At 44.4% G+C, this 21,011-nt stretch overlaps 1 protein-coding gene and 1 long non-coding RNA gene across 8 annotated transcripts in view; one reads left to right on the top strand and one right to left on the bottom strand.

Annotated features, from left to right (window-relative positions):
- Window positions 1-21,011, bottom strand: part of LOC116231192 (uncharacterized) — a 120,305-nt gene that overhangs the window by 15,637 nt on the left and 83,657 nt on the right. The window lies entirely within an intron of this gene.
- The window catches only part of EPHA5 (EPH receptor A5), a 197,467-nt gene that overhangs the window by 156,865 nt on the left and 19,591 nt on the right, over window positions 1-21,011 (top strand). For 5 of the 7 annotated variants that reach the window (XM_090139118.1, XM_090139117.1, XM_090139122.1 and 2 more), the window contains 7 exons: window positions 945-1,010; window positions 7,413-7,480; window positions 9,219-9,344; window positions 10,476-10,661; window positions 16,148-16,209; window positions 16,988-17,197; window positions 20,318-20,467. In XM_090139118.1, coding sequence (XP_089995244.1) covers window positions 945-1,010; window positions 7,413-7,480; window positions 9,219-9,344; window positions 10,476-10,661; window positions 16,148-16,209; window positions 16,988-17,197; window positions 20,318-20,467 — 868 coding nt within the window. The remainder of the gene's footprint in view (window positions 1-944; window positions 1,011-7,412; window positions 7,481-9,218; window positions 9,345-10,475; window positions 10,662-16,147; window positions 16,210-16,987; window positions 17,198-20,317; window positions 20,468-21,011) is intronic. The other 2 variants (XM_031596817.2, XM_090139121.1) reach the window with 1 other exon arrangement.

Genomic DNA, 21,011 nt, shown 5'->3' with positions numbered 1-21,011 from the left:
TGCATCATAATTTAGGATGGTGCAGTTGCAGAATGTTAATTTTGTCTAAATAGGTTATTTTAATGTGTTTAGGCATGGTAGGGTGTACTTTAAAACTCAGAATGGCACAATTTTTATTTTTCCAAGAACACACAATGATTTTAGGAGAAATAATGAGAGATCATCATCTGACTTTTGCTGTGGTCTACACTGCTGAGCCTGTGCGTGTGTGTGCTATTCAAGATCTTCCTGTTGTTTCTTCTGCCCTATGTTCTTTTTTTGGATGTATCACTTTAATAGTCTTGCTAACAGAAAATTGTCCATGGCACGTTCTCTGACAAGGCTGAAGGGCAATTGCTGAGGTACAGGCTGATGCCAGGCAAGTACATATTCTGATAAATGTAATGGCTTGGCAGCCTCTGAAAGTGAGCTGTGAGCACATGGTGCCTTTCAGCTCATCACGCTTTGACTTGATGTGGGATGAATGCTCTCACACAACTCATAAGGCTCTGCTCCTGCAGATTCATAACGCACGTGCAAAACACAAGGACTGAGTGAGTACGTGCATAACGGTCTGTAAAAGCAGGGCTTGCAGTCATCCACTGCTTTGTATCTTAAAGGTGATTGTACAAGTACTGCACACATGCTTGTGGAAATAGTCACTTTGCCTGCTCCAAGGTTTAAGTTTAAGCACATGGGTGACCCCATTAACCCTAATGGTGGTTCTTAGGTATGGGAAGCGCATGGTTAATTGTTTTGCAGGACTAGGATCTAACTGATTTTTCTAAGGCATTTTTATCACCAGTAGCCCGTGCCATGAAATCCTTGCAGCCCAGAGTGTTAAGAGCCAAATAATAATTAAAACAGAAGGGAAGAAGGGCGTATAATAATGTTGCTAATGTGTTTGGTCATTGCCAGGACAGTGGGATTATTCCTTATCCTGGGCCTTTTTGTTTGCTTTTCAGTTGCTGCGATCATGGCTGTGGGTGGGCTTCTTCTCTGCGTGCTGTTGCCTATCCGAGCCTAATATGGTCAGTGTTCCCTCCTGCGCTGGCTCCTATTTTGTGTCCCACCTCCATGTTTCTGTGCACAGTCTGCCTCTCCTTTCCTTTCTTGTATTGCCCTGGAAATCACTTTCTCATCTGCCCTCTGCATCCAGCTTGTCTATCTCAACAACTGGAAATAGCATGACCCAAGGCAGAGTGTTCCCCCAGCAAGAGCAGGGTTCCCAGAGGAAAAATCTGATACATTACACCATGATCGATCCAGACAACACACTGGAGATGTTATGTGTCATAACAGAGCTTAACATCATGCGTGCTGGACAATTCATCAAATTCTGCTTTCTGTCACCAAAAGTGGGGTATTGGTCCCCTATAAGGGGTGGAGGGCAGGTGGGTATGTACAGGTTCTGGCTTTTAATGGCGTGTAATGTGCATGTCAGTGGAACGAGCTGTATGTCATTGGTCTGATGACATGGTGCTGTTTGCAGCGATATGTCCTGGCAGCTTTGGGCATATCTCTGCGGGCACTGGGAGCTGGGTGTGTGTGCTGCATGCTGCCATGTTCTGCCACCACCTCTTGCCAGGCTGACTCACCAGTTTCTGCTCTTCTATACTCTCCCCTCTTTTCCGACTCATCAAAGGAAGTGTGTGTTTAATTTCTCTTGGTTTGACTGGACGTGGGTTGAGTTGTTCCCTGGATGGAAAAGTGTTTTAGATCTCTGAATCAGCTGTAACCTCAGCCTGCTAGGAGTCTTGCAAAATCTTCCCTGTTGAATCCCTCCTTGAGATCATAGAAGTGCTGAGATTCCCTTACTTGCTTGTTAAGCTCTGAAGGTTTTGCATAGCTGAGTGAGACATGTGAATCTGCTCTGCTGTGTTTCCTGGGGGATGCTGAGGCTCTGCATGATGTCAGCGGGCTTATGGTCTCTGGTAGTGGAGCACAGCTGTCATGGACCATTTCTGTGTCCTTTAGTGCAATGTTTTGGGGTATCTTTAAATTAGTTTTCATAACTTCTGAGTGCTTAAGAGCAGTATTAGCAAGCTCAACTGCTCAGCTTGAAGTGTTTGACTGCAAAATGCTGTTCTGGTGTGTATTTCTGCTGTACACCTCCTGGTATTTCTGTTTTCTGTCATGCCTGTACCACCAACACACAAGCAATCCCTGTTTGGGATTTGTGCTTCAGATTTCCTCAGCTAGGACCACAAGAAGAGAGGGGCAGCAATGGAAGTATTGGAAATGTCTCCAAGGAACAGAGCATGAACAGAACAGGAATGAAATGAACAATTTTGAAGAGAGAGATGTGCAAGGAGCTGTTGGCCAACTTGGAAAACACTCTCCACAAGTTTCCTCCAAAGCTGCAGAGAGAATGATGTGCAACAAGCTGCTGTTTTGGGAGGGGAAATGGGAGAAGTGACTTCAAGGCACGGTTGTCATCAACTGTGCCATAGGAAGGCATGACAACATTTCTAAAGAGATTTATGGAGATCACTTCCTGCAAGAGAAGGAAACAGTATCTTGTTTATTTTTAATTGTTTCTGTGGTGATTTAGGAAAGCAAAGAGTCAATCAGTGCAAAATCAGTGCAGGGAAAGACTAAAGGCAAAAAATACTGAAATGGAATTTCAAAACTTCCTTTGTAAGGCATCCAAGTTAGTCAGAGTTCAGCTGCAGGACTGCACAGTGGAGGGGGGAGAGCAATTGAAAAGCAGCCCTTAGGAAGGGAACCTGCCCTGGTTCCTCTTGGGCCACTCATCTGGAGTGTCTTTGACCTGAACTGAAGGTCATAGCTTGCTGTCTCACAGTCTTTTACTGCTCTTTCAATCTTGTTCTCTAAATTATAGGTCTTTGAGAGTAGGTAGAGGAGGAGCTGAGCTATTCCCAGCTACATGTCTTGCTGCAAATTACTCATGGTAAAAGCTTGATCCAGTGTAATGGAAGTAACTCATTACAGATACCTCCCTCATCAAAAAAAAAGCAGGAGGAAAGTGGATAGAAAAATAGGAGACAACTCTCAGTATGAAAAAATGTTCATTTTACAGTAGTCCCTTGAACATTCCATGTTTTTATGGTACTAAATACATTTTAGGTTTGCAGGCAACAAAGGTGAATTATGGGCGTGGACCAACATCACTGTAGGAAGGCTTTTTGCCTTTAGCTCTCAATATCAGCATCATTTAATCAGCATAAAACTATCTGTCCTACTAGCTATTGTCTTCACACAAGCAGAGGAGACAGGATCTTGGCCAGATGGACAGAGCCCTGTTTGTTTGTTCCTCTGGATGGAACATTGTCCTGCCCTGCAACACGTATGCAGCCTTATTGCTTTAACATCTTAGAAAAAATTGCCTGAACTGAGCACTAACCCCTTGTAAACAGCAACTTTGTCCTTGCAAAACTCTTGTGAAATGACAGCGTAAGGTGGGTTGGGCGCACTCTTTAAAGTAGACTTACAGTAAAAGAAATGCTTCTGAGTGAAGGTCTGACCCCTGAAAAGCAAGTGGGGGTTCATCTCTGTTTCAGATAAGTGCAGCGCGTTCATTTGTCTCGTCTGTAAGAGACAGAATATGTGTATGAATCTCTGCAGGAACGGGACAGCAGTTTGCATGCCGCTTCAAGACACGGACTGTTTTATGGTATTGGCTGCACCTAACAAAGTGAGGTCCCTCTCCACAATGAAGATTTCTAAATGTTATCCCCATGTTACAGTAATGCTTTGGCCATGTGCTGAAATGCTTTGGCATTTTACTGTAAAATGAAAAAAAAAAAAAAGTCACAAAGACTGTCATATCACCACCCAGGGCTTGAATGTCTGAGATCCAGATGCTTTTAGAGACAGTCTCCTGGCTTTGTGCATGGATTTTGACCAGAGTAGTGGCCTGAGACAGGGACATGGAAACTCCTTCCCTTTGGCATTCTGTGGCTTTTGGGGGTGTACCAGGCAGCTGAGGAGCCACAAACCACCCAGCAAAGGTATTCTGAAGTACTGGGCCAGATGCAAGCATCCCAGTCTGTCCAGGGACAGCAAGCATTCTCCTGCCTTAACACTGGAAGGATTCTTCTCCATTAGTTGGCATCATGCAAGGCAGAGGGCATTGGTTTCCCAGCTGGATTCTTCATCTTTCTACCTGTCCGTTTTATATTTTATAAACCTATATAGGGATCATTTTACAACTTCACTCTAATAATCTGCTCCATAAATATTTTATGAGCTGCCTGCCAATCTGCAAGTAGTTTTTAAATAAGACATGATGCTTGAAGAATATTTGAAGTCTCACTTTTTTCCTCTGATACTTTTATTGAAAAACAGAGCTGTGCAAAGAGGACATCTGTTTTCTAGATACAGAAACTGGGACAAATCCACAACAGGAGTAAATGAGCTGAGATCCAGGTGTGCTGCTCAATTTCGTTAACTCTTTGGCTGAGCGTCTCCAGCACAGTGGGAGGCAGTGTCAGAGTCTTTCTGCTTTCATTGTATGTGATACAGAAAAGATGAAGGAAATCTGTTTTGTATAATGACAGTAAATTGGAGAATGAATCTTCATCAAGAGATTTCAGACTTGCAGTTTTTCCAATAAAAATTACGCATGCAGAAATTGATTATTTTCCCAATCAAATGGGAGCTTTTTCTATCAAAGAAACATATTGCAAAACCAGAATATTTATGTAATTTCATTTACTAGTTAGATTCACTTACTGAATCAGGACTTTTAATATGGAATAGCAGGTTTTTGTGGGATTTAGGTAGAGAAGAAAGTCAGAAAACTTATTTCTGAAGGTCCAGAATGGAAGAAATGAGGTTTAGCCTCAGATAGGATGTGCATAGCCTGGTTCTCTGGGTAGTTCTGTGGAGGGTACAGCCAAAGCCAACTTGTTTACATGGGTCCTTTAAGTGTATCCCTGTGGGGCAGAACAGTGCTTTGCATTATGGTGTGCTTAGAACCCTGTACGTCAAGTGGTCACACATTCCCTGTCTCTCTCTCCTCCTTCTTGATGAGCGAGATACATTTAGTAAAAAGAGTAGTGGTAGAAAAGTATGTTTTAAATGAAGCACTCTAAATCTGAGGAAGAAATAGGACATTTGTTTGAAAAGATGAACAAAATAAACTTTTGCATTTCATATAAGCCAATGTTGGCATATGTGCTTTAGGTGAATAGAACAAGGATGAATTGAGGAATTTTGAGTTTTTGAATATACGCCTCTCCTTTATGTGCACACCCCAGTGCAGAAAGGTAGTTCTGCAGAAAGCTGATTCTGATAGTTGTGGCAACCTGCAGAACTGAAACATTGGGATTGCCAGAAGTGGGAACTGATACCGAGACTTCTGTCTTTAGTTGTTTGGCTTTCAGGGGAAGACAGCATGATAAAGTAGGAGAACCCATTTTCACCCAGGGATCATAAGAACAAAAATACCCTTTAAAATGGCCTTTACTGTGAGGGTTTCGGCATGGGAAATGGCACTGCTGCTGCTAGCGCCAGGAGAAGAGCAGTGCCAAGAGCAAAGTGGGGGTAACCCACAAGCTGTGTTTCTGGGCTGTTCTTTGCCTCTATCATTGGTTTTGCATTTGGAGCACAATGGTCTCTGCTTGGCCGTGGTTCTGTCGCTGCTGCTGAAATTGCACCCTGCATGGATAGCCTGCTTACTCATTACTCTCTGTGTATAGGCCTTGTCATCTTTGTGCCTGTGCCCCCCTGCTTTGCTAGTCACTCCCCCCTTGTTTTTGCACCTTGTAGCAATCCATTGCCCTCTACTCGCCTCTACTGTTTTCCTGTCTCGCCTTGGCACATCTTCCCTTTTGTAGAGGTAAGCCCACATCCCTGCTGTCCTCCTGGCAGTAACCACGTAGCTCGTATTTCTTTGCCCTTCTCAACCCTCTGGGGCCCAGTGCTGCCAGACCGAGCCCAGCAGCCCTGCCTGCATCCCCTTACCAGGCTTTTGTTTTTAATCGTTTCACAGATCTGGTGCCAAAATCCTATAGCCGAAAGGCTGCTTGGCCCCTTGCAACCAGGCAGACAGCAGTTCACAGTAATAGGACTTCACGCTGAGGGCATGTTTCATGCAGATGCCTATTACTGCCTCCTCCTAATTGCAGTTTTGTTTCTGCTAATCATACACTCTTCCTTGCTGTGAGTTATGCTGGAGCGTGTGCATGCCCTGTCCCAAAATCCTGGGTGATGAAAGAGAAGTCTCCCAAGTTTCTCAGTTTCAAGTGGCAAATCGAGGCTTTCTATTGGAGGTATAACACCAGCTGTCCAGCTGTGTGCTGGCTGGCTTGCGAGCGTTGCTTGTAGGTTTTTCACTCTTACAAGGAATGTTCCTATGTCTCATGTCCATGTGGTTTGCTTTCAGGATGATTCAGTTCCTGTATCCAGTTATTATATTGGGTCCTTGAAAACAATGACAGATATATGTGCATCCTACACAGCTCATCCCATACTTTAAAATACATATGTGTGTGTATACAGTGGCTGTCCTTGCCTATGCGGTTACCCTGTAGCTTCCAGAGTGGTTATTGATGTGAAGCAGGTCTCAGAAATGCCACCGAAGCAGCCACTTACTGCTGGTGTGGTGGCATCCACTAGAGAACCAGTGCAAAGGTTGAGTCAGGGCAGGGCAGCCACAGACGGGTAGGGAGGTTCCCTGGGGGAGACGTGACTCCCATATGGTGGTGTTCACAGCTCTGTTGTGGGATCCAGCAGCATCCTTGCACTGCCTGGTGTAATGCAGATGTAAGATAGGTCAGGCAGTGACTGTGTGCCTTCCACCTGTCTTGCTGCTGGTCAGAAGGGATTGCATGAATGGTAGCTCCCCTGGATATAAGGTAGGAGGTGTGTAGGAAACCCAGTCAGAGCCGGGAGTATATAGCAGACCCTGGAAGGCAGTGAACCAACAGACAGTTATTTGTTTTAGCCCTATCATTTTGCATGTTATGTTAGCATAAGGCTATTTTTACAATACCAAAAAACGTTTAGTTCTGTGCAAATGCAGTGGGTAAAGGGACAGTGCAGTACATACAGGATGGTACCTGCAAAAGCTGGGGTTTGAGCTCTGTTGACTAGGAGATCCCATTTCTGCAATTCTAATGTTTCATCCCATTCCCCTTCCATTGTCCTTCCTGCTCTTGCTTTTTTCTTCATAATAATAGCTAAATTAGATGTATGGCAGAATGGAGTTTTCAGAGGCATCTGTGGGATTTAGAAGCACAAGTCCAATTGAAAGTCAGTGGGCCTTGGGCCCTGAATCCCATTAGGGAAATTGCAAGTAGTTTGATGAGCTAAAACTGGGACAGCAGCAGAACGGCCACTTGAGAGGTTGGATTTGTCACTGCTCTGGGTTTTTGTGCTTTGCCCAACTGAGGTAACGAGGGGGGTTCTGCTATTCCAGAGACAAAAGCACTCTTTTTTATTGTTGTTCTTGTTTTTTTTTCCAGGCGGTGCGGCTACAGCAAGGCTAAACAAGACCCAGAAGAAGAAAAGATGCATTTTCATAATGGCCACAGTGAGTAAAGCTCCAACATGGATATATGTGTTTTTTTGCTCTGCCTGGTAATGAGAAATACAACTGAGAGGTTTTTTTCAGAAGTCATTTTGCTGTTAATTCACAAAAGAATCCAGATAATTCTGTTGTTCAGTAAGTCCCCATCTGCCCCTGCTCCAAGCCACACAAAGAACAGAGTGCAGACGTGAGAGTTGGAACAATTCTTATTTGTGCCCACCTATTCAAGCCTGCACATTCTTTTTCCAGGATGGAGCAAACAGAATGCTGTTTGCAGTGGATCAGCCTAGCCAGCCATTTTGTTTTGTTTCATGGTGCTGGGATACGCAGTGTGACTCAAGATGCTTTTAATTTTGCCTGGCCTGGCATGTAACAGCTCTCAGTCTGTGCACTGGGTGCATCTGTACAGATTACCTGTTGTAAACATTTGCTCCACTCCAGCCAGCCCACAGCTGGCTGTGAGGACTGAGCCCACAGCTACCTTTTGCTTTGGATACCTCTGCAAGACATGAGGAATTAATGTTCACTTCTTACTCTTAGGAAGCTTCCAGAAATGCCATATTAATGACTGTAAGGTGGTCTGAATAAAAGAGCCTCTATGGTGATGCTGAAAAGTACATATTACAATTACTGTCAGTCCTTTGGTACCTCCAAAGCCAGCATCTAAAAAGCCTTCCTTAATAAAATGTTGTGGGATCTGTGGATGTGTAACAGTAAAGTGCCTTTTGGGGTGGAAAAGGCAAACGTATCGTGAGCAAAAGTCAGATTTCCATTAGTGCTATGTAATGAAGGCAGCAGGAAGCAAATCAATTAAGAGCCACTGTGTAATGTAGCTGTCTTATTAGACTGATGAGCATTTCTTCATGTGAGTAGCCTTAATGATTGTCAAAACAAACTTATAATAAAGATAATGAAAATACTTTTTTTCCTCTCGAGTCCTGTAGAGAAAGCCTGGTATTGATTACATTTACACTGGTACAACCCACAGGCTTTGTACTGCAAATATTCTGTTCATTTAAATTTCAGTAACTCCATCTGAAATAATGTGGCTGATTGATTAGTTAATATATGAGTGGTAGGGCATAACTTATTGCAGCTCTCCATCAACTGCCATCCATCTGACTTGCTTTGCAAGTTGTTGCTCAGCATTCCTCATTTTGTACTCCTCTTCCTGGAGTCCCCTTCCTGCAGGAGGGCTGCTTGTTTGGGCTATAACCAGCTTACAGGGCTTGTTCCAGTGCTGTCAAACACCTCAAAGCCTTTATTAACCTTTGTGGTGGGGAGAATTACAGATGAGGCACTGCAGTGTGCAAAGGCAGAGCTGCCTGCCCAAGGTCACCCAGGCATTCTCTAACAGTTGCTCGGCATGAAGCTAGGTCTCCCGATGGCACAGGTTTGCACCAAGCCCTGGACCAGCCCATTGCTCAGCACCAAGAGGAACTTTAAGCTGCTTGTCTTCCCAGCTGACCACTGTCATGGGTTTTCCTAAATATGATGAAGATGCACGTGTGTCACATATAAACTAAATGTCATTTTCTGAAAGCTTTCACTTGCACAGTGTTTCAAAGCATGGGGCATCCTCAGAGAGCATTCAAAAAGCATTATCTGTTCATTTTTGCAGTAGAAATAGATTTCCCTGCTGCCGTGTTTTTTGGCAAAGCAGACAGTGCAAGGGATAGGAATGAGCATTATCCTCATCTGCTGTGTCACGTGCTGTTAACACTGTAATTTGTGTTTGCAGTTAAACTGCCTGGTGTAAGAACCTACATTGATCCCCACACCTACGAGGACCCTAATCAAGCTGTCCACGAGTTTGCCAAGGAAATAGAAGCTTCATGCATAACCATTGAAAGAGTTATTGGAGCTGGTATGGAAATGTGTTTTGTGACCCCTAGCAGCATGGAGGGCTGGTGTTTATAACATTAAAAACCAGAAAAGGGCTGTGAAATATTTGTGCAGTTAGGCACTCTGCAAGATATGTGGAGCATACCCTTGTTTCAGTAGAAGCCGGGGACAAACCTGCCATTGTCTGCAATTTTTAATTTCAGTGACTGAGTTAAAAATGGCAGAAAACACACAAGTTTGGACCTAGCTGAGCTACTTCTATGAATGCTAAGGGAAATTAATCACTTAATGTTCAGATTCTTTTGCACTACTTTCATCTTTTTTTCCTTGTTGATTAAAGTCAGTCTTGAAGCAAAAATTAAGACTGAAAGTTCATCTGAGATTTTTTAAAAAGGGAGAAGGGCAAAAACAAGCACAAACCAAAGTCCAAAGCATTTAATTTCCATGGTTAAAAGACTAAGTTTCCATTTCTGCTCAAATTAAGCTGTTTGGATTCACATCCAACAGCAGGAGTATCTGGCATCCTCTGATACTGTGTTTTTAAAGATAATTTACTGTTCACCAGGAAAAATAACCACTTAGGCTACCTCTAGAAAAAGGTAGTTGTAAAATTGGAAAGAGTGCATAGTCCATAAAAATATGTGTTGCTGTAAGAGGGTAACAGCATTCCATCTATTCAACTTAGCAAAGGAAGGTTAAGAAGCAACTGGTTTGTGTTTTACAGCTATCTACACAAAGCATCGATACAGGATATGACAGGAGTCTTTCATCTAGTAGGCAAAAATATCATGAAATGAGAAAAAGCCCAATGGAATTTGGAGCATCGCTCTTTAAATTTAGGAAAATTATGTACTGGAAGAGCTCACATTTAGAGTGGGATCAAATCTGTCATTGGGAATGTTACATTCAGCTCTGGTTATCTTTCTAAAAGACTGAGATTTGCAGCTTCCTAGTTTTCTTGTGTTTATGGCTTGTGCTATGCTGGCTGTTTGTGACGTTTATCGCTGTGATGTTCTACTTTTTATATGCACAAATGTGGGACAGCCCTGGGTATTTTTGATTAGCTTTCTATAGAAGACAGGCAGTATCCTAAACAGATATGTGCTCTGCATTCCTTAGGCATACTGTGATACTTTCTGATATTTTTCTGAAGGTGAATTCGGAGAAGTCTGCAGTGGACGGCTGAAACTGCAGGGAAAACGTGAGTTTCCAGTGGCTATCAAAACCCTGAAGGTGGGCTACACAGAGAAGCAAAGGCGAGATTTCCTGGGAGAAGCGAGCATCATGGGGCAGTTCGACCACCCCAACATCATCCACCTGGAAGGTGTTGTCACAAAAAGTAGGTGCAGACTGCTGCAGACTGCTGTCATTGAACACTGACTGATGGGAGAGATAGGGGACGAAGCACTGGGTAACTCAAGTTGTCAGTGTGCACTTCATCATTTCTCTAAAAGCAGCAAACTCCCCTTGCCTGAAATTTCACATTTGGTAGGTCTGGAAACAGAGATGATGGAAAATATTAACTCCTCAGGTGTAATACACATGAGCTAAGAGAAAATTCCCATTCAAAGATCTAAAGTTAATGAAATGGGAGATTATGTGCCTGGCCATGTGCAGTTGGAGTAGATGGTGAATACAGGAGTAAGGTTAGGATGCCTGAGGGCCAGCGGAGCGTGCTGACTGACTTTTGCCTTCCAAATAATTTGGTTGCATCCTCTGCTTGAAATGAGTCCACATGGGACCATTTTGAATGCTGGGACACTGAGGCTTCCTCGCAGTGCTTACAGCAGATTCACTTCCTAGTCCTGCCCTTTTTTCTTTACTTTTGAAACCATATGAGCTCCAATGAGAGTAAAGAAATGCTGAGACGTAGGAAGTGATTTTCTTGACAGGGAAAGGTAGAGAATTTTGCTGCCAAAAGACTGGGTAGCCAAACCAAATGATTTCCAGCCATCATATTTTGAGAAGCCACCGAAGCAAAGTGCTGGCAGAGGGTCATGGTGGGACCTCGTGATTGCTCACAGGGGATGTGAGCAAGAATGGAAGTTAGCTGAGATGAGAGTGCAGGAAGGGTGCAGAGGTGTCGTTGCTCTTCTGACTGGAAGCTTTAGAGGATCTGGAGGAGTGAGAGTGTGCATGCATGTCCTCCCACAAACAGACCTATGGGTTCTCTCTAGCATTTCACAGTGTGATTTATTTCAGCCCGATATTTGCAAGATAGAAATAAGTGTGGCTGTTATTTGCATCAAAGGTTTTTTTGTGTGTAACAGCTCCTTCGTTTAAAAATATTTTTCAAGTGTTCGGGAAGGTTTTTAGCAAGCCTGAGAGACGCTGGCCTCACAAGTGTGAATGGTGGAAACCCCTTTTGCCTTTATGACTGGTAATGTTGGAACGTAACCACTGCCATTGAAATGCTGATATCTGAGGCACGTGGCTGCTGTTAGTACCAACCATCATTCACTAAGGGCGCCTCCTCCAGATTCAGTTCTTTCTCAGAGCTACAATGAAGAAGATGCAGACACTGGCTGTCCGTGCTGTTAATATCATCATATCGTCCTCTGAATTGATTCTAGTTTGCAGTCAACAGCCTTGTCTTGCTTTTTTCTTTGAAATTGTATTTTCCAAAACTTCTAAGAAAAAAAATTAACAAAAAAAAATTTCTCTTACGAATAAATTTTATAAAGGCAGGGGAGAAAAAGTAGAGGATGAATTTGGCAACAATGTTTGTGCTTTCTCAGAGCCACAGCCTGTGTGACAGTTCTATCCCAGGAGTATGTCCTTATTGTGTGTCCTGATCTGAGGGGCATGTCCACTTGTGAGCCCCCCGGAGCCAAATTAATGGAGAGGTTTGTGTATGGGATGAGGGGTGCTCATCTTAAGGTCTGAAGCTTTTGATGTGTTAGGAGAATATGAAAGGGCAAATGGCTGAGCCTTCACCACATCAGTCTTTTCTGGACAGAAAGTGCTCATTTCTAGCCCTGTAGGGATGAGGGCTATTGGGCAGGAAATGAGTGATGTTCATACAGCCATAAAAGCTGCTGCTGACATGGGTATGAGTCTTTCTGGCTGCCAGGGCCTCTGAAGATGGGTGGGATTCTCACTTAGAGAGAGGATGTGGCTCCCCAGCAAGCAGGTTTTGCTTAAAGCAGCCGTCGTATTCAAAGGCTGTGGTAGTGCTGGGGGCTTTACAGCTTAAGAGCTCCGGATTTGTCCTGGAAACTGAGCTGGGAATAAATGGCAAAGGGGAGCTGAGGAGGGCAGTGAGTGCAACCGTATGATCTGACTGTTGTGTTGAACAACTGGGGCTCTGGATTTCAGATGCTTTTCTCAAAGATGAGGCAAAAAACAGTGCAGAGAAGGAAGGAGTGCTTCGCTTTCCCAGGTTTCCAGAGGTTGAGGTATCCAAGGTAGGGTAGATCCAGTTGTTGGCTCCCTGCAGGGGTCTGAACCCTAGAAACTGAGGGGATGGCTCTGCCAACTCAGTGCCCTGAGTTCTTCTGGCCAGTGCCCTCTCATGTCTGTGCCTATAGGTGTTTTCTTTGCAAAGATATAATCCCAGAACCAGGATGGCTGTTTGGGAGTGCTGTCTCCCTCCTGAGGTCCTAAGCCCTCAGCTTGTATCTCAAGTAGCTCTTCCTCCATTTGTGCTGCTGGAGCTGTTCTCCTTTACACATCACATTTGCTTATTTAATTCAGTCTTTATTGAGCCTGAGGAGAGGAGACTCAGCAGTTACTCAGCCCACCTCTTCTCCAGTCCATCTTCCAAAGTAGACTGAAGTTTTCCATATGAACTGTGGCAGCTTTTCAGGGAGGGGTCACTGGAGCAGAGCAACTTCTAAATTGGACTTGGAACAAATGGAGTTTGATTGTACCAAAACAACTTTATAAATCCCAGACTATGATGCTATCTCTGAGTACTTTTTAACTTCTCTTCCCATTTAGTGATTGAGTCGCTGCCCTATCGTAGATTCAGAATTTTAGTGTAAAACATCTTTGATGCATCATGATTTACTTTGGAAGTAAATTAAGTGAAACTGAATTAGACCGTTCTTAATTCTGAATGAGAATATTCATGCAGAGCCTCAATGCCATTTAACTAATTACTTCAAATGCCCACCTTTAGTTAATTTGGATTAATTGTCTTCATTGTGCCCATGCAGACAAGCCCTTAGCTATTTCTGCTTTACAGAGGCAACAGTCCCGTTTTCATCAGCATTCCATTTCATTGCTCTGACAATGTGTACATGGGTAGGAATGACATCTGCACGCATTTTATGGCCCCGAACCACCAGCGGGAGGGAGCCCTGCTGACAGAGAATCAGACCAGCACATTAAAAGGGCCGGTGTTTACTTTTAATTTACTTTGGTTGAAAGTTATTCTGTTTGTGTCCTTATTTCCACGCTCTTGGATATGGGACTAATTTATTTCACAATTAGTGTCAACCTGCGGCTGTCAGGTAATGAAACATAAGTGCAGAAATCTTCTTTTATTTCCTCAGATGGAAACCCAAGGTGGGATCCTGCAGGAGGTCCCTTGGGGCGGTGGGGTGATGAGATGCCAGTCTCACTGCAGTGCTGCCTTTATGTGTCAGAGATAAGGGCCCCATCCCGCAGTCGCTTTGCAGCAACTCGTTAGACTGGGCACATCAGAAATGGCAGCATGCTCTCAGTGGAGATTGTATGACAGGAGGCTTAAAGAACCCAGGTTTTACCTTAAATCACTCATCAGTGATGCAGAGAAACACCTTGCCAACGCACATACAGTCAAACAGCAGCAGCTTCACTTCACTGCTTTTCTGTTTTTCCCCACTGAAAACCAAACAAATAAAAGAACCCCAGTGACTTTTGAAGACTAACTTAAAGGGTATCTGCACTTTTGAGAGCAGGGGCAAACTTTTTTGGAAGAAGCAGGCGTGCATTTCAAGGTTCACATCCTTGTGGCTTGCTACAACTGTTCTCCTGGCACCAGTGCCAGCGCTTCCCTCTCTGGCTCTGCTATCTGTACACATCACCATGCTGTGTTCATGCGATCCCAGAATGCTTTTTTAGTGTAAAAAGAGAGTATGTACGTGGGATTTTCCTCCACAATCACAGGGTCCATTCTGTGCATTGAGCTCTGCACAGACTCAAGTCTGCCATCCTTGAAGACAAGGCTTGCAGTGTTTGGGACACATGATATTATTATTCCTGGCCCCAGGGTGCAGCTCTCATTTCAAAAATAATACTTCTGGCAAGCTCTGAGCTCAGACAATAGCTGCGATAAGAGCTGAAAGAATGGAAGCAGTGCAAGTCCCTTTTGCTGCATAGGTAGGATTTGCACAACGGCAAGACTTCTGATTGACAAGTTCACAATTATCTTTATTATGTAGATAATTAAACAGTAAATTAGGCAAATGGTTAACATAGTGGGAAAGTGGGAAGATTAAGATCAGTCTTAATGGTAGAATATGAACTGATTTTAAGAGCATTTACCTCCGTGTGTGTGTTATGACATGTGGCAGCTCTCGTTGATCGTTTCAACAAAAGACACTTATAATGCACTTTACAAATAACTGACAGCTCCTCTTTTGTCTGTGCTTCATAGTAGCTAATGCAAATTGATTTAAATAAAAAATAATTTACATGTTCTTATAAGATTTCATTGAATTTACAAGGGCTGGAGCACACCACATTAATTATTGCTATGCTACTGTGGCAAGCTAGCGAGAAATTAGATATAAAAACTGAGCAAAAACTATATATATAATTACCATTAAAATGACTCGGGCATGAAAATTAATCAAATGGATTTCGAAAAACATTATTATTCCTGTCAACAATGGGAGGCCAGGTCTTTTGTTAAGAACTTTTGTTTTGATCCTTTTTTTTTTTTTCTAACCACTTCACTGAATCAATACAGTACACATCTTGGGAAGAGATCTTGTTATTATTTAGGGAAGGCAAAAAGGAATCGGCACAGCAAAGAGTTTCCTGAAATTGTAATTGCAGTCGGGCTGCTGGTGCCTCCCTGCATGCAGACCCGGCACTGGTGTTAACCCAACATCTGCCCCATGGCAGGCTGTGCCCTCCGCTCTGGGCTGTAGCCAAAGGAGGGAGTACGAGCTCCGTGCCGGCGCCAGGGAGCAGTGGGTGTCCCAGCACATCCACCAGGAGTGGGGTGCACAGAGGTCAGTGTGGAGCTGGAGAAAGGGCATCTGATCCCGTGCTGGGGGGCTGATTGCTTTGTTCTTCTTGTACACAGAAACCTCCTAATTTCCACTGCCACTTGCTCTATGCTTATTTGCTTTTGTCCTGCAGCATTAATATTCCTTTTCATATTTCGGATGTACTTACACGGATGGTCACGTGGGATTTCTTGAATTACACAGGATGTAATCCCATCCTTTCCTGGCCTTGATGGTTATCACACTCAGATAGATACGTTAGATCATTCTGGTTGCTCCTGTTGGGAGCAGTGTAGTTACTTCTGAGTGGGGAGGCCATTGCCATGTGCATTTTCGCTCTGCTGGGGGAGCTGTCAGGACTATCAGAGTTCAGCTTGTAACCTCTTTCATAAAAGCCATCTTAACACTCTAGGATTTGCTCCCCATCCATGATTTGGGGTTATCTTTTCTTCCCTTCCTTAATTCCCCTGTCTCTATGTATATGTGGGCAAGAAGTGTGATTATCCTGCGGATCCAGTGGCTGCTCAGTTTAGATTTACTATTGTGTGGCTACATATTCACATTCAGAATCATTATGAAATGACTTTATTTTTGTTGTTGTTGTTGTTGTTTTTAATAAATTGCTACTAATCTTGCACACTTGTTTGTTTTTTTTTTCCAGGCAAACCTGTAATGATAGTAACAGAATACATGGAAAATGGTTCTCTGGATACATTTTTAAAGGTAAGGCTTAGAGACTTGCTCCAGGAGGGCAAGTTTGTATTCTTTGCAGAAGGTTAATATCAACAAAAATGTTTGCTGGGTGCTGGTCCAGCCATTACTGCGGTCTGGAGGCAAAATTAGCTCCGTTATCTGCTTGGTCTGTATTTATGCAGCCTTGTGAAGGACATGGTTCATGCACTGATACAAGCAGATAACAGTAAACTGTAGAATGTTGTGTTTGTTCTAAAGAGCAGAGTGCTGTGTAGAAAGAACTCATTCATCCTGCCAAACTTCTTGACACATCGATACTGCATCATGGCAAAAACCAGGCAATGTCAAAGCTTTTCATGAGACCTCCTTAAGAAGACAGAAGAAATGGCTAGAAATGCAGTGTAGTAGCATGGGGAGAGCTCCTGTCCCAAATATTGACACGTGGACTTTTGCAGGTAGGATTTATAAGCAACTTGGCGCCTCTCCGTCGGCTGATTCAGAGATAGTCCGTCCTGGTGTTTTTATACATGTTCTCTCCCTGAAGCAATCTTTTCATCAGTCACCATTGGAAATAGCTTGCTGCTTGATCTCCAGTTAAAAGAACTACATTTCCTTAGCTTTGTCTCTAGAGATGCTTATCCAAACAATGAAACTTTGAAAAGCTTCATGGTCAGAGCATGAGAGTAATGAATTATTAATTTCCCTGTTTTTCTTCCCTAGAGACTCGCCTTTGCATTTTTATTTGTGCACATGCAATGCTGAGGGTGCAGAGACTTTCATCTGATCAAATGTCTCCTTCCCTTTGCAGAAGAACGATGGGCAGTTCACGGTCATTCAGCTGGTCGGGATGCTGCGAGGCATCGCATCAGGGATGAAGTACCTGTCTGACATGGGTTACGTACACAGAGACCTTGCTGCCAGGAATATCCTCATCAACAGCAACTTAGTCTGCAAGGTGTCCGACTTTGGCCTCTCCAGAGTCCTAGAAGATGATCCGGAAGCAGCGTACACTACCAGGGTGAGTTATATCATAGAATCAGCACAGAACTGAGCAGTGGATGTAGTCTACCTTGATTTCAGCAAGGCATTTGATACTGTCTCCCACGACATCCTTATAACAAAGCTGAGGAAGTGTAGGATAGACAGTGAGGTGGGTTGAGAACTGGCTGACTGGCAGAGCACAGAGGGTCGTCATTGGTGGTGCAGAGTCTGGTTGGAGACCTGTAACCAGCGGTGTTCCTCAGGAGTTGCTGCTGGGTCCAGTCTTGTTCAACATCTTCATCAATGACCTTGATGAGGGGATAGTGGCCACACTCAGCAAGTTTGCTGGTGATACAAAGCTGGGAGGATTGGCTGACACACCTGAAGGCTGTGCTGCCATTCAGCGAGACCTGGACAGGCTGGAGAGCTGAGCAGTAAGAAACCAGATGAAGTTTAACAAAAGCAAGTGTAGAGTCTTGCATCTAGGGAGGAGTAATTGCATGCATTGGTACAGGTTGGGGAATGACCTGCTGGAGAGGAGCTCTGCAGAGAGGGACTTGGGTGTCATGGTGGACAACAGGTTGTCCAGGAGCCAGCAGTGTGGCCTTGTGGCCAAAAAGGCCAATGGCATTCTGGGGTGCATTAAAAAGAGCATGGCCAGCAGGTCAAGGAAGGTGATTTTCCCCCTCTACTCTGCCCTGGTAAGGCCTCATCTGGAGTACTGTGTCCAGTTCTGGGCTCCCCAGTACAAAAAAGACAGGGATCTCTCGGAAAGAGTCCAGCGGAGGGCCACAAAGATGGTGAAGGGCCTGGAGCATCTCCCCTGTGAAGAAAGGCTGAGTGATCTGGGTCTGTTTAGCCTTGAGAAAAGAAGACTGAGAGGGGACCTGATCCAGGTCTATAAATATCTAAGGTGTGGGGGGCAGAGTGGTGAGGCCAGACTCTTTTCAGCAATGTGTGGAGACAGGACAAGGGGAAACAGCCAGAAAGTGCAGCATAGGAAGTTTTGCACAAATGTGTGCAAGAACTTCTTTACAGTGAGGGTGATGGAGCACTGGAACAGGCTGCCCAGGGAAGTTGTGGAGTCTCCTTCTCTGGAGATATTCAAGACCCACCTGGACACCTACTTGTGAGAATGAGTGTAGGGAACTTGATTTGGCAGGGGGGTTGGACTCGATGATCTCTGGAGGTCCCTTCCAACCCCTACAATTCTGTGATTCTGTAATCATAGAATTGCTCAGGTTGGAAAAGACCCTCAAGATCATCAAGTCCAACCACAACCTAACCATACTACCCTAACTCTAAGAACCCCCTGCTAGATCATGTCCCTGAGCACCACATATGGGAATACTGAACAGACTGAGTCCAAGAAAAATGTGCTTCCTGACACATTTTGGTAGTCAGGCTGTTCGGCAAAGAGGTGTCTACAAATCCACCGCCCCTAAACTAGACACGAGTGTTTGACCAGATGTTATCAGCTAATCAGTATTGGATCAGTCTGCACCTTAGAAGTGAGAATCGCCAAATAAAGCAGAACTTAATGGCAGTCTTGTAACTTAGAGGTTTTGTGTTGGGCACCAGAGTCAGATAACGAACTTTGTAAAGCTGCTGCACTCCCAGCTGTATTTTGCCATCTTTGAGTGAATATCTATGGTCAAAAGGACCAAGAGTGGCACTCATGGTGGTCTCCTGGACAGTTTAACTCTTAAAACTGACAAGCACATCATGTCTGTTGCTAATGAGATATGTTTACCACCTTCCTCATCAACTGTAATTTTCCCAAACTTGAGAAAGGACTTCTCCAGCCTGTGGCAGGAACCATCCCTTCTGGGCATCAGTTCACCTGTGTGAGGCCCACGTGGCCCCAGTGCCACAGATAGGGATGGGCAGCACCCATCCCCAGCATCACAGGCCCCGGAGAAAGCCTCCAATGGTGTGTCAGGTTGGCACGCTCCAACATTACCTATTAACACATTTTTCCATGGGTATTGTGATGGGAGTTCCCTGGGTCACATTCCCCGGTCTTGCAAAGATTTTGCTATTTGGGAGAGGCTTTTCAGTCCTTGGCAGTCACAACCCCATGATAGGGCTCGCAGCACTGCTGGACCAGAGCTTCCCTGTGGGCTGAAGGGCTCTCATCCAGCTCTGCTGTGACTGCAACGTGCTGCTGTGTGCTAATTGGCACTGCTGAGAATCTGGCCCTTCACTTAAGGCATGCACTGATAAGCCTGTGAATAAATAATTATTGGAAGAAGGAACTTTTCTAATTTGCTTTTTAAATGTGTTCCAAATTCTACCTTTTTCTAATAACAAACAGCATTAGGGGACATTCAGGGAGATTTTCCAACATGCAGCTCAGCACAGAGAGGAAAGGACTTCACAGTAAGATATATTTTGATATATATCAAGGGAGACAAGTCTTTAAACCCAATGAGAAAAGTATTTCTTAATCCAAACTCCCCTTCCCCCCTTCCTTCTCTCAGAGCTGGTCTGAAGTTTGATTCCTAAAATCAAAAAGGGGAAAAGGAAATACCAAAGCGCATTTGACAGCTCTCCCTATGCTAGAGTAATAGTATTTGTAAAATAAATGCAATAAAAGATAAACCACAGTGATCTGTAGGAGGTGACATCGTTTTCAGTCCTGCTGCCAAGGCCAGGCAGGCAGGTCTTTGCACGCACAGATTTCTGTGCCCACTGTGCAGATCTCTCTGCAGGATTGGGACTGCATTGAGGGGAAAAAAAAGGCATTACTTCCGCAGCAATTTGCATGAAGCTCTCATTAGATCAAAGTCTTCCCCGGCTTCAGAGCTGTCTGTTCCTCCCCCGCTCGCTCTTAGAAATGGAGGAACAGTATTCCCCTACCAACCAGTGCAACATAATTGAGATGTTGATCCTATACATGTCCCAGCATTCAAACAGCATTCAAACAACAAACCTTCAGGACAGCCAATTAGTAGGCAGCCTACAAATGCTTATGGGCTGAGATAATGTGGAAAGGGGCCCCATGCTGTCAAACAGATTTACTTTAAAATTCGATGTCTCTTTCCAGAGAGAAAATAACATCCCTCAGTGCTCTAAGGAGTGCTGTTTTGTCCTCTTTTGCATGCTGTCTGCCCTCTTCTGCAATCTGTATTTTTTTTCTCCCTTCTCATTGCAGGGAGGGAAGATCCCCATCCGATGGACGGCACCTGAAGCAATCGCCTTCCGCAAATTCACATCAGCCAGCGATGTGTGGAGCTACGGCATTGTGATGTGGGAAGTGATGTCCTATGGCGAGAGACCTTACTGGGAAATGACCAACCAAGATGTAAGCATGTGTGGGAGCTGCTGGGTGGGAGGACTTGAGGGCTTAGTCTTCATTCTGCAATCAGAGAGGCGGGATGGGGACAGAGGAGGACAGCCACTGTAAAAATGTCTTTCTCCCCATGGTAGACCTAAGCATTTGATGGGATGCTCTGTTTTTGCAGCAGCCCAGAGCAGGCTGTGTGCAGAGGGAAATGTGTCTGCACAGAGGCAAGCCTGGTTCCCCTGGAAGTCTGCTGGAGCTTCACTAATGCTGTTAGAGCTGGAGCCTGTCCCTGCTCTGCTTAATGACAAAGGTCTGCCAGGGGATAGATGCTGATAACTGGCAGCATTTCAATTGTGCGTTCAAACCCCTGCTGCCATGTAAAGCACAAACTCAGGAGAATCGTGGTCAGGGCTTGTTTTGCTGCACAAAAGCTGTGTGATTTGATCAAGTGATAGCAGTCCAAAATGGCAGCATGGAGAGCTGCATCTCAGTCACCCTTGCAATGCTGATCTAGAGAACATGGTTCTGCACCTTTTTTTTTTTTTTTTTCCCCTCTCATCCT

This window comes from Phasianus colchicus, chromosome 4, assembly GCF_987193195.1.
Source record: "Phasianus colchicus chromosome 4, bPhaCol1.hap1.1, whole genome shotgun sequence".
Classification (NCBI taxonomy): Eukaryota; Metazoa; Chordata; class Aves; order Galliformes; family Phasianidae; genus Phasianus; species Phasianus colchicus.
This window is presented reverse-complemented; position numbering and strand designations above follow the sequence as displayed.